The sequence below is a fragment of the Diabrotica virgifera genome, chromosome 7 (assembly GCF_917563875.1).
Source record: "Diabrotica virgifera virgifera chromosome 7, PGI_DIABVI_V3a".
NCBI lineage: Eukaryota > Metazoa > Arthropoda > Insecta > Coleoptera > Chrysomelidae > Diabrotica > Diabrotica virgifera.
This window is the reverse complement of record NC_065449.1, coordinates 54,144,842-54,158,831: the sequence shown is the minus strand read 5'-3', so window position 1 is coordinate 54,158,831 and position 13,990 is coordinate 54,144,842. Positions and strand designations below refer to the sequence as shown.

General features: G+C 30.2%; 1 protein-coding gene across 3 annotated transcripts in view; it reads left to right on the top strand.

Moving 5' to 3' along the window:
* LOC114334647 (uncharacterized) overlaps positions 1-13,990 on the top strand; it is a 702,930-nt gene that overhangs the window by 336,475 nt on the left and 352,465 nt on the right. Inside the window, exon 1 of one of the 3 annotated variants that reach the window (XM_028284755.2) lies at positions 4,594-4,939. The exons of 1 other annotated variant lie outside the window; for it this stretch is intronic. In XM_028284755.2, the coding sequence (XP_028140556.1) occupies positions 4,926-4,939 (14 nt within the window). In that variant the 5' untranslated portion in view covers positions 4,594-4,925. Of the gene's footprint in view, positions 1-4,593; positions 4,944-13,990 lie in introns of those variants that run through there. One more of the 3 variants, XM_028284761.2, reaches the window with a different exon arrangement.

The window sequence follows — 13,990 nt, the reverse complement described above, 5'->3', positions numbered from 1 at the left end:
TGTTTGCATAGTTTGCAAGTATTTATCTTCCCTAATTTTATTTTTATCTTTTATGGCAGATAAAACCTCAGAATTCAACTGAGGTGGGCAAAGTCTTTCGCAGTTTGTAGCAGGTAAGAATTTTTCTGTAAGTTTACCCACAATACTTTTGTCTAAGCGTTTGGAAAGAGAATAGTTTAGCCTTTTTGCTACATCTGGCAACATTTCAGAAGCATTAAGGTTAGTTTTTGATGGGTCTTCCCCAATTAAGTTAATCATATTTAGAGAAATAGATTCTTTCTGTGTAAGTACCTCTCTAATGAAAAAATCTTCTGTTTGTTGTTGCGACTCCTCAATAAGTACTGCTGGTTGTAAAAACAAAATCCTCAATTATGCTCAAATTGCATTGGATCTCATTGTCTGTATTATTTAGTGAAACTGACGGGCTATGCACCTCCACAATGGTTTCTGTAATATTATTTTTAATATTTTGACAAAACCAAACAAAAATTTAGTGTAAGTAAACTTGCTACGCTTGAAAAGTGAAATCAAGGTAAAATGTACAAAAAAATATTTAAATAAATATTATGTATTGTATTTTAAATTTCTGGGCTACTATAAAATAGAGCCTAAGAAATAGGAGCATCTCAAATAAATCATAAAGATTTTCTGGGCTATTAAAACATACCCGCTCCCCTAGTATTATTGTTTGAAGACAAGCCAAACACAAATTTTGTGTAAGTAACTTGCTATTCTTGTGATGTAAATTCGAAGTAAAATATGTAAAATTAGTTAAATAAAAATATATTCCATTCTATACTTCTGGGCTAATATAAAGTGCCTCTGAGAAATAGAAGCAGGTCACATAATCATAAAGATTTTCTGGGCAACTTAAAAGTACCCTCTGATTTATTGTTATATCCTTAATTATTTAGTCTGTATTACTTTGGACTACCTCAAGGCACCCTTATTGAGACAAACAATATAATTTTTCTTTGCAAAATGTGACGTTTTTGCATGTCATTTATGTTAACCCATTTTCTACGAAATAAACATTAATAGGAAAACCAGTGCAGTCCGGCAACATAGTGCCTGTTTTTTATTCGAACAGGAAGATGGAGAAAAAACAGGTACTATGGCAACAGAAAAATATATTGATAACAACAAAATAAAAGTCTCCATGTTTGAAGTTGATTAAAATTGTCGCTTTGTAAATATTTAATAAATATAGCTATTTATTCACGCTAAATTTAATTTAACTACCATAAGAAAATCAAAAAAAATATCATATAAATACCTGAGTCCTTTTCATCCATTTTCTCTCTCAACTTTAGCAATTTCTGTTGCAACTCTTCATATTTCCGCCGCTTTCGGGATAAACAATCACTCTTTGATGACCTTTTTTGGCATTTTAAACGCTTTTTAACAATTTTTATAAAATTATTTCGAACACGCGTGTGATCAGCCGCGCACAGAAAAAAACAGTGATGTGCCCACGTCACGTGTCAAGAAGCCTAATATCTTCTTTTTTCTTATTCTTCTTCTTTAAACTGTGATCAGCGGCCAGAAAATGCCACTACAATTAGTACAAATGTTCGAAATGTAATGTGAAGGACAATTTTAATTTGTAAGCTTTGTAAAAGATTGCAAAATTTGGGTAGCGCGTCTACAATTTGCTAAATTTTTAGAATACAACAAAATATTAACCCAGATTTTCTGGATACTGTTCTTTTTACTAATGGGGCAACATTTTCCAGACGAGGAATATTTATTTGGAAAAATAATCATGTGTGGGATTCTGAAAATCCTCATATCATGCATATAGGGCAGTCAATGAGGTTATTTGGCTCTGAATTCCATCCTAATACATCAATCAACTTGATATTTTTTTACAGTAAGTAGAGAATAGCTCAAGAAACAAAGTCTACCCTATACCAATGTGCGTTTTTACCTTGGGGGTGGTTCCCACACCTTCTCGGGGGTGGAACATTTTTTGGTTAAAATAACCACGGAAGTGGCTAGAGAACCTAATTCTAAGCAAAAACTGTTCTATAATTTTTTTTGAAAACTCGATACTTTTTGAGTTATTCGTGGTTGAAAAATTAGGTATTTTCCTTGAAACATACCTTTTCGCAAGATTTTTTGCGAATACCTTAAAATCCATGCATCTAACTAAAAAAACTGTATAAATCATTTTTATAACTTATAAAAAAACAAAGAAACTCGTTCCTTCATAAATCTTCTAGTTATAATAACTAGAAAGAGATATGGTAGGTAAGAAGAGTTTGTTTTTTTTATGCATGCTCAAATCGGTGTATTCAACTTGAAATAACAGAGAAACGGTCGACCTTAGGTGTATAATGCTTCCAATATGTTTTGTAGTGCTTGAAAAGACCTTTAAAATAAGCAATATAAAATGTCGATTAAATTTAAACTAAACGAGATATGCTGCAAAAAAATTGATGACTCATGTATTTTAAGAAAAAATGAGAAGTATAAATTTAACCCCTCATCCATCAGAATTTACATGACCGTTTTCCTTCTAAAATACTTTTTATTATAGTGTTGTTTTTATGTTCAAAAAGTTGGACGAGTTTAAAATAAACGGTTTTTGAAAAAAAATAAGATCAAATTATAGAGCGCATTTTTAAATTTTCTTAAAATTCTTTATTTTTCTCCGTGTAATTTGAAAATGATAAAAGATGCGAAAAAAGATACCGCACAAAAATTTAGGGTTTCTTTAGATAAAAATTTTGTTTTATTTTTCATTACTGTATCTTTTATCGAAATAACACTATACTAAAAGGTAGGTACTGTAGAAGAAAAACGATGCATTTAGATTCTGGTGGATAAGAGGTTAAATGTACTTCTCATTTTTTCTTATAGTCCTCAATTCTTTTGCAGCATATCTCGTTTAGTTTGAATATAATCGACATTTAATATTACTTATTTTAAAGGTCTTTCCAAGCACTTCAAAAGTTAGTGGTAGAATTATACACATAAAATCAACCGTTTCTCTGTTATTTCAAGTTGAATACACCGATTTGAGAATGCACCAAAGAAACAAACTCTTCTCACCTACCATATCTCTTTTTGCATTATAACTAGAACATTTATGATGCAACGAATTTCTTTGTTTCTTTATAAGCTACAAAAATGTTTTATATAGTTTCTTTAGTTAGATGCATAGTTTTTAAGTTATTCGCGAAAAACTGTTCGAAAAGGTGTTATATTTCAATGAAAATAGCCAATTTTCAACCGCGAATAACTCAAAAAGTATTGAGTTTTCGAAAAAAAATTATAGAACAGTTTTTGCTTAGAATGAGGTTCTCTAGCTACCTCCGTGGTTATTTTAACGAAAAAACTTTCCACCCCGAGAAGGGGTGGGAACCACCCCAAGATAAAAATGCACATCAGCATAGGGTAGACTTTGAAATAGGAGATATGTAGAGTAGAGGCTATTTCAAAAATTTCACTAAAATCCATGCAGTATGATAGAATTCGGAGGTAATATCCTATTCTTGCTCCCATTGACTGGCGTAATAGAGAGAAACCCATTTTCAGCAAGACTTTAACTTCAACATTTGATATGGTATAATATGTGATTATTTAACAGGTCTTTTTGAACTGCCTACCAATTTAAATGGCCCCCTGTATTTAGATTTTCTTCAAGATCATTTACACGAATTATTAGAGGATATATTTACCTCTCGCCATAAGGCAAAACATGTGGTTTTTGCAAGACGGGTTACTACCAGATTATTCATTATTAGTTCGTCAATACTGAAATCAGCAATTTTCACATCGATGGATTGGTGGTGAAAGTAAGTTTGCTTGGCCAGCAACAGATCCTGATTTCAATCCTTTGGATTTTTCAATGTGGCCACAAATGAAGGCATTAATTTACAAAAATATTAATTCTCTTTTATGTATAATCTAACGTTTCTTTGATTTAATTTTACCTTTATTTCACCCAAAAAGTTACTAGCGCCCTCTTTTAGCGATGCTAAATTAAAGTCTAAATTAGCAATCGTCGTGCCAAATAAAATTGTCAAGGTATAAATATAAATATTGACCGCATTCAACATTATTGCCAAAATTAAAATCCATATCTAAACATTACACCGGCTATCTCGGAAATTAGCAATATTTGTATAAGACATGTTAGACAAAATCATCATATTTTGAGATCTGGAATCTACAACACAGATATTGTATTTTTAATGAATCACTCTGTAGACATAGATTGTCGCTTTTCAGTGACTTCTTCAAATAGCTCGCTTTACACAACTTACTTGAACGTATTTGTTGAACGTACCAACCCTAGAGACTAAAAATTTAATTCCCATTTTTCGGCGACGGTAGCATTCCAAGTTCATTATTTTAACGCCCTCCCCTCAGATGAAAAAGCGATAAAAATCCTTCCAGATCGATCAGTTCCAGATAATCAGCGACTAAATTCTAAAAACTCAATTAGATTATCCGATAAAATTTTAATTTGTAAGCTTTGTAAAAGATATTCCGAAAATCGGGCATGCGCGCCAGCCGGAAGCACACAGGTAAGGGTAGGTGTGTATACGAGTGAGTAAAAGAGTGGGGCAATGATTCGTTTGGATCCACGGCCGCCTAGCATTGTGTTATCACCGTTACCGCTGGAACGTATACGTACGACGTAGGTTTGTATTACGCTGGCTCTATCTGTTCCTCTCGAGCTTTTCCAAGTCCAAGTGACCGAGTGCTGCTTTTAAATGAAGTTGCGTCTTTTGGTGAGTTTTTCGTATTGTAAAAGAGCGCGCTCTCGTGCCGCTTTGCGACGGGTAGTTTGAAAGTGTGAGGCGCCAGTTACTACAGGACGTGCTTTTCTGTGTTTTTTCTTTGGTTTGGCAGTTTTCTAGGATGTGTTTGAGTGATGCTACTACTGGCACCACTCGTCCTTGATCTACTGGATGCAACCATATGTGTAAGTGAGTAGTTTTTCTATATTTCCAAAATTCCCTAAAACGTTGACAAAATCCCTCTAAAATATATTTATAATTGACATAATTCTTACTAAAACTTCAATTAAAACAAAATACTGAATAACAACAAAAAAATGCAATAGAAAACTAGAAAAATATCCTAAATAGTGCACCTTACAGCTATTTATATGTGTAAGTGAGTAGTTTTTCTATATTTCCAAAAAAATCTTTCAGAATTGACAACATACCTTTAAAATACCCTTATTATTGACCATTTAAAACTTTAATGAAACCAAATACTATCTAAAAACAAAAAAATACAATAGAAAACCAGAAGAATATCTTAAGGACGTAAGCGCAAAATTTCGCGCCAATGTGTTTTAAATTCATTCATTTTTTTTCGGATCATGAAAAAGCTAAAAAGTATTTTGAAAAATTTAAACGCAGAATGAAAGATTATATCATTACTGAGGGCCGAAAGTTCCTTAGAATAACCAAAAAGTTTAGTTTGAATGAGATATTTGAAATTAAAAATCACACTAAATTTTCTCTTTTTTTTGTCACCTCTGTAACTTATTAAAATAAACATATCAGAAGTTTTCAGGGACTTTCAGCTCTCGGTAAGGATGCAATCTTTCATTCTGCGTTTAAATTTTTCAAAAATGCTTAGTTTTCTCAGGATTATATAAAAAATGAATGCATTTAAAACACATCAGCGCGAAATCTTGCGCCTACGCCCTTAAATAATAATATTGCACCATATATCTAATTAAATTGATTCTAATAATTCAATTTATCAATTAAAGTGTACTTGAAGCTGTAATTAATAAATTTTAAAAAAGTGTTTTTCAAAATTCACATAATGCTTTTAAAATATATTTCTTATTGACATTATTCTTACCAAGAACTTAAATTTAAAAAGTACTGAGTAAAATCAAAAATACAATAGACAACCAGAAAAATATCTTAAATATTGCACTATACAGCTAATTAAATTTCTGTGCTGATAAGTAAAAAGGTCTTAAGTCAAAGATATCGATTTTGAGTCAGTTGTTTAAGTAGGTACGTTAAAAAAATTGATAAATAGTAGAGTCGACCCATTTTCATCTATATTTTAAAATTATTATCTATTAAATTCAACTTAGCGTTGAAATTCAATGGCTTTTCATCACTCTTTATCAATTTTTAAAACTTACTAAAAAACCTAGTCAAAAATATTTTTGACTTACGACCTTTTTACTTATCAGTACAGACTTATTCTAATGATTTAACTTATCAATAAAAATATACTTGAAGCTGTAATTAATCAACTACAATAAACAAAACAAAATTAAGCAAAAATGTTTCGACATGATTTTTTCGAATTAATTTATATAAAAAAAAATAAAATAAAATTGTCTTGTAATCGTTGTTATCGATTTTTCAATTCATAGTTGAACCGGCTAATAATAAATGTTGATAAACACAATAACGTAATAAATTATGTAACCATATTTTTGCTGGAAAACATTTAAAAAGTATATATTTTGATCTTTTATTATAAACATTATCCACATTATGTTTACAAAAATAAATTACAGAGTAAAGGAAGATCGATTTAAAATACGAATAATTTGTATTTTAAATCGACCTTCCTATACTCTTTAATTGATATTTGGGGAAATAATGTGGATAATATGTTTATAATAGAAGATCAAAATATATTTAATTATGAAATGATTTATTAATAAAATGATTTTGATTTTGATAAGTACAAAATACGGTCAATTTACTGCAATCAAAACTAAACAAATAAAATATTAAAACATTGTATCTGGGACATATAAAATCTGGGTCAAAATGTTAACAAAATATCAAATGATGAGATTCCCCAAACATAAATCAATATTATCGAAATTTTGATGAATGTTCTTGTCGTACTTGGCGCATTGTCTATATTTTTTTGGTGCTTAGGTACCTATGTGCTAACTTATGCTAAGTCATAATTTTCGTCAGCCATTTTGATTTTCTTCGTTTCAGTAATTTTGTCAGGAATACCTAGCAGCTTCCGTATTGTTTGTCAACTTGTTTCTTCTTCATCAAGGTTCATTTCCGTGACTGAGGTCGGCAATTATCATAGCTTTTCGGACTATATAGACGGTTGCTCTGAAAAGTCATTGGATGTACATCCATACCATTCTCTCAGGTTGAGCACCCACGATATTCTGAGTCTCCCTATGTTTCTTTTTCCTTGAATCTTTCCCTGCATGATCAATTGGAGCAAGTTGTGTATCTATCCACGTGTAATATGTCCGGGATATTCTAGTTTTCTTGTTTTGATGCTATTTAAGATTTCCACTTCTTTATTAATCTTTCTCAGAACCTCTTTGTTTGTGACGTGTTTTGTCCACGATATTTTCTGAATTCTTCTGTACAGCTACAACTCGAATTATTCTAGTTTTTTCATTGATGCCGTGTTATCCAAGCTTCTGTTTTATAAAACAAAGTCGAGAAAACGTAGTACCTAGTCAAACTAACCCTTAACTCCAACTTCAAATCTCTTGTGACGAGCACCTTTCTCATTTTATTAAAATTTGCTCTATAATTTTAACCAGACCCTTTCTTCATATCTTAAAAATTGAATTCCAATTTTTAATATTCAATTATGTCTACTTGAAACTTATAGCGCTTATAGTTTTTTATGCAACTATTTGCTTAGGTGAGTATTTTTTTATATTTCCAAAATACCCTAAAAAACTTTTTTTCACAATTGACAAAATACCTTTAAAATATACTTATTATTTACACGGTTCTTACCAAAGTTCCATTAAAAAAATGTCTGAATAAAAGCAAAAAAAATACAATAGACAATAAAAAACATATCTTAAATATTGCACCATAGAGCTATATAATTGAATTTATTCTAATGGTTTTAATTTATCAATAAATATGTACTTGAAGCTGGCATTATTAATGAGCTAGAATAAACAAAATTATGCAAAAATGTTTCGACACAATTTTTTCGTATTTCTTTATATTAAAAAAAAAAATAAAAATTGTCTTGTAATCGATGTTTCCGATTTTTCAATCGAAAGTTGAACCGGCTATTTTTATAATAAATGCTGATAAACACAATCAACTTTATATAATTATTATGTAACTATATTTTTGTGGAAAACAAATTTAAAAAGTACATTATTTTGATCTGGTGTTATAACACAGCTATACTACTTCCCCAAATATCAATTACAGTGTATGGGAAGATCGATTTAAAATACGAATTAAACGGTTTTGATAATAAATCATGTATTGGATGATAAAGTACAAAATACGGTCAATTTACTGCAATCAAAACTAAACAAATGAAATATTAAAACATTGTATCTGGGACATAAAATCTGGGTCAGAATGTAAACAAAATATCAAAATGATGATATTCCCCAGACATAAATCAATATAATCGAAATTTTGATGAATGTTCTTGTCGGATTTGGCGCATGGTCTTTAGTTTTTTGGTGATTATTTGTTAACTTATTCCAAGGCAAAATATTCTTAATCCATTTGATTTTCTTCATATCGGTAATTTTATCAGGAATACCTAGTAGATTCCATATTGTTTGTAATCTTTTTTGGTTGTCCATAGATAATTTGTTGTCCATAGAATTTTAAATAAAATTTTACTTCAATTAGTAGCCTCTAAGTGAGTACTTATTTTTTCTTTGATTGATTTTGACCACATCATTTCTTCATATTTTTAAAGTTCAATGCCACTTTTTAAAATTTAATTATGTCTTATTAAGACACTTTTTTAATAAGTCTACTGTATATTTAACTTTAAGGTCTTTGCAATATATTCTATTGCTATTGCCATTTATCTAAGTGGATGATACGGATGAGAATTTGTGTACCGAAGTTTGCTATAAAATTCAATTAATTCAATTTTAAATATACTTTTTCTACAATCACTTGATAAAGAAGACTTTTTTGCTTGTCAATGGCAACAAAAGTTGACGTTTACTGACTACCGTCACGTTATCGCTCTAGCGCGTAAAGTTTGATTTTACGCGCGTTGTCCGTAGCAACGTACAACCATACAATAAAAACACATTGAACATTCAAACTGAAAGATATAAAAATTAAGTGATTGTAGAAAAAATGTTATATGTATTACAAGCTCAAAGTGACATTATTGCTTTCGAGTAATTATCGCTCTCAAGCAATAATGTATCACTTTTCGTTCTTAATACATAAATAACCATGATGATAGTATTTTTTGAATTTATAGTGTTTGTTTGATTTAGTGTTTTTTCTACATTGATTATTTTTGTGTCATATTTAAATCCGGGATTTATGGTTACGGAAAACAAGGAAGACGAAAAGGATATAACAGTCGTAAAAATGAAAGATTACCCTTGAACGATCATATCAATCACTTATTTTGTATTTGCTGTCTTTATCTATCACAAACGGTTGTTATTTATAGAAAAAGACAGCAAATATAAAATAAGTGATTGATGTGATCGTTCATGGGTAATCTTTCATTTTTCCGACTTTAGTTACTTTAAAGAATAGGCAGAAGTAGAACCATTACAAATCAGATAAACTCTTTATATAAAATATATATTACATGCTAAAACACATTGATATTGCGTATTGTATACAATTTCCTAAATTTTTTCTTATTCTTAAGTTTCCATCTTCTAAAGGGTGATTGATTAGTGGGATAAAGCTCAATAGATCCGCTATAGTAGTAATAGATAGCAATAAATGTTAATAACAAAAATTGTGGCTTTTGGCAAACTTTGAGCTTCACATTACAAAATTAGTTAGAATGTTACAGGTTGTTCGCTAGCACAATGGCAGACCAAACTTACGTTTTTTTTTTTTAAATGGAACATCCTATATTTTATTCTATATTCGAAATTCTGTTAACTTCTCCATCACAAAAATATAAAGGTTTGTTATGTTATACAGGGTATTTACAAAGTTATAACCAATTTTGTATGAAAATCTTACTAAGTTCAACTCCCTGTATAAATAAACATAGGCACAACAGCAATTGTTTATTAATGCCATATTTTTTTATTTATTGTCAAAATTTTCAAGAATTATTGACATTGCAAATTTTTTTATATCAAATACAGGGTGAGTCAAAACGCAAGTACATTATTTTCTCAGTAATGTTAAATAGAACACCCTATATTTTATATCATTATTGAAAAGTAACATTACCGTACTTTATTTTTATATAACATTCCCTATGTCCAAATTTATTAGTTTTCGAGCAATTTTCAGGGCAAATTATTTTAGGTGTATAAATTTATCTAAATAAGTCATGACCGAATTGACAATTAACGATTACTGATTATCAATCCGGTAATCAATGTAACAATGTAGCAAATAAAGAAGTAATAGTACATTGTTTACCGGGTAGGAAAAGCTTAACATTCCTGGACGACTGTGAAGATTGCTAAGTCGAGGCGCAAGCCGAGACTTAGCAACACAGAGTCCAGGAATGTGGCTTTTCCTACGAGGTAAACATACTATTTTTCCGCAAATCGTTAAAATTCGACAGATATTGATTGATTTAAAAAAAACGCGATAATTTTATTCCCAAATAAATGGTGCTTTGAAATTCCTAATAAAATTACTTGGGTTACTATGGAAACGTATTGAGGTTGAATTGTTAAACTTGACGCTTATAAATTTAATTGCTGGTGTTCTCGAAAGTAAAATGATAAGTGATGATGAAATTTCCATTCCTGGGACTCCTCCAGAGCTGGTTGAGGCAGTGAATACTGCTTCATTAGAATTATTGCCAAAGAAATCAAGAGAAAAGTACGAAAATGCATACAGACGTTTTATGGATTATCGCATGAGTAAAAATACGAGTTCTTTCTCAGAAAATGTTGTAATGGCATACTTCCTAGACCTTTGTTTAAAGATGAAATCTTCAACATTATGGGCCAATTATTCAATGCTGAAGTCAACCCTTGCACTTAAACACAATGTAGATATATCTACATACTCAAAACTTCGTTCTTTATTGAAACGGCAAGCTCAAGGTTATAGGGCAAAGAAATCTAAGATTTTAACGAAGGAAGAAATTGAAAAATTTATCCAGGAAGCTCCAGATAAAGAAAATTTAATGATTAAGGTAATTTACAAGGTTTTAATAGCAATGTGTTTTCTATCATTTATGTAGAACACTAACAACTGTACGGAAATATCATTTCCTTACAGTAAGGAAATGACATTTCCTTACAGTAAGGAAGTCCTGACTTTTTCTTCAAGAAATTTTGACAGGAATGTCAAAATTTCCTGGCGATTTGCGGAAAAAATAATTTATTAGTAATACATTCTACAAAAAAAAACACAACCAAAACATGCAACATTTTGAAACAATTAAAAACTTCTTTTTTATGTAAATGTAACAAATAAGAAAGAAAATTAGTAATAAATTTTACAAAAAAAACACACAAACACAAAATATAACATTTTGTAAAGACAATTAAACACTACTTTTATATGTAAATGTAACAATGTAACAAATAAATAACGAAAAATAATTTTTTCTACGAGCGTGCAAAAATGTCTACTTTCGCGCACGCATTTTAGTTTAGAAAGTTTCACTTTCCGCACGCGTGTTACTTTTCCGCAGGCGGTTTTTACTTTTTCGCACGCGTGTTAATATTGGCTTTAAAGCAATTATAATACATGCAATAAACTAATATTTAGATATTATTTACTAATTTATTTCAAACATATCTTATTGTGTTCCTGTTTTAATGAAATTAACGCGACAATTCGATGAAATAAAATTATCTTGACATAATATTCGAAAGTCAAATCGGTAGACAATAACAGTCGTTTTGAATCATCGCCATGGAAACCAAGATCGTCGTCATGCTAACTAATTATATTGAAAGTTTGGTTTTGACAACCTTGTCAAAGAATTAATTTGTGTGTATTTTCATATTAATTTAATTAATTGATTAAGATTTGGTAATTTATTAAAGACTTAGAAAAAATATTGTTCCTAACTCTTGCAGAAAGTCTCTTTTCCGCACTCGACTGCTTGCCGAACTCCCGCTTCGCGTCGTTCGGCAATCTGCAGTCGCGTGCGGAAAAGAATGACTTTCTGCACTTGTTAGGAAAATAACTATATCAGTAATACATTTTGCAAAAAAAACATGTTAGAAAAAAATTAGAAGCTACCTTTACTAAATTATTTTTAATATTGAATTACATAAGGTTTTCAAAATTACCTCCTAACACATTTATGCACGCCTAAAAGCGATCAATTAATGAGCTACTTACTCTACGAAGCATTTGTAAATTCACATATCGAAATACACTTTGTATTCTATTTTTCATCTCATCCCTTGTTGTTGGAGGTATTTTATAAGCTTCATTATTAACGTAACCCCAAAAAATCAGCCCAGTTTATTAAATTTTGGTGATTTGGGTGGCCACGCTACAGGTCCATTGAAAAATGAAAATATCTCGAAAACTAATAAATTTAGACAGGGAATGTTACCTAAAAATTAAAGTACGGCAATGGTACTTTTCAATAGTGATATAAATACAGGGTGTTCCATTTAAAATTACTGAGAAAATAATGTACTTGCGTTTTGACTCACCCTGTATTTGATATAAAGAAAATTAGCAATATCAATCATTCTTGAAAATTTTGACAACAAGTAAAAAAATATAGCATTAATAAACCATTGCTGTTTTGCTTATTTTTATTTATACAGGGAGTTGAACTTGTTACGATTTTCATATAAAATTGGTTATAACTTTGTAAATACCCTTTTATATTTTTGTGATGGAGAAGTTAACAGAATTTCGAATTTAAAATAAAATACAGGGTGTTTCATTAATAATTGTCCATATAGTAACTGGGGAAACCTTAGCACAAAATACGAAGATCTAACCTAAAACAGTTAAATAAAATGTGGTTCCTCACTGAGTTACAGGGTGTTTTATCTAAAAATTTAAAAATTATTTTTGCTCAGCAATTTAAAACTATTCGACGTATCCTTTTCATACTTGGAAGGAAGTATACGTACTATACAAGCTACTAAATTATGTTAAACAAACGTTTTGGCTATTACCAGAGGCGTACGACGGGGGAAATTGAAGGGTTGACCCTTTCCAAATTCTACGCCACTGGCAAAATGGCTATTTTAGTTCAATTTTTGGATTCTCCAATACTTTCCAGGAAAATAATGTACTCTTCATTCGTAACGATAAAGTCATTAGTTTTCGAGATATTTGAAGTTAAAAATGAAATGACACGGTTATTTTGATCAGTGTATTGTGTCGCTTTATTTTTAATTTCAAATATCTCGAAAACTAATCATTTTATCGTTACGAATGAAGAGTATATTATTTACATAAAAACTATTGCAAAATCAAAAAATTACACTAAAATAACAATTTCGTCAGTGGCGTAGAATTTGGGAAGGGTCAACCAGCCACTATCCCCTGTCGTACGCCTCTGGTAGTAGCTAGAAACGTTTATTTATCTTAATTTTGTAGGGTGTACAGTATCTACACTTTCTGACAAGTATGAGAAGGATATGCCAAATAGTTTTAAAGTACTGGGTACAAATAATTTTTATATTTTAATCATATGAATCATATAAATTAATCAAAATAACTGTGCCGTTTCATATTTAACTTCAAATATCTCGAAAACTAATGACTTTATCGTTACCAATGAAGAGTATATTATTTACGTAGAAAGTATTGTAGAATCTAAAAATGGTAATAAAATAGTAATTTCTCAAGTGGCGTAGAATTTGAGAAGGGCCAACCATTCACCATCCCCTGTCGTACGCCTCTGGTAGTAGTTAGAAACGTTTGTTTATCATAATTTCGTAGAGTGTCTAGTAGTTGCACTTTCTGCCACGTATGAAAAGGATACGTCGAATAGTTTTAAAATGCTGAGCAAAAATAGTTTTTAAATTTTTAGATAAAACACCCTGTAACTCAGTAAGGAACCACATTTTATTTAAGTGTTTTCGGTTAAATCTTCGTATTTTGTGATAAGGTTTCTCCAGTTA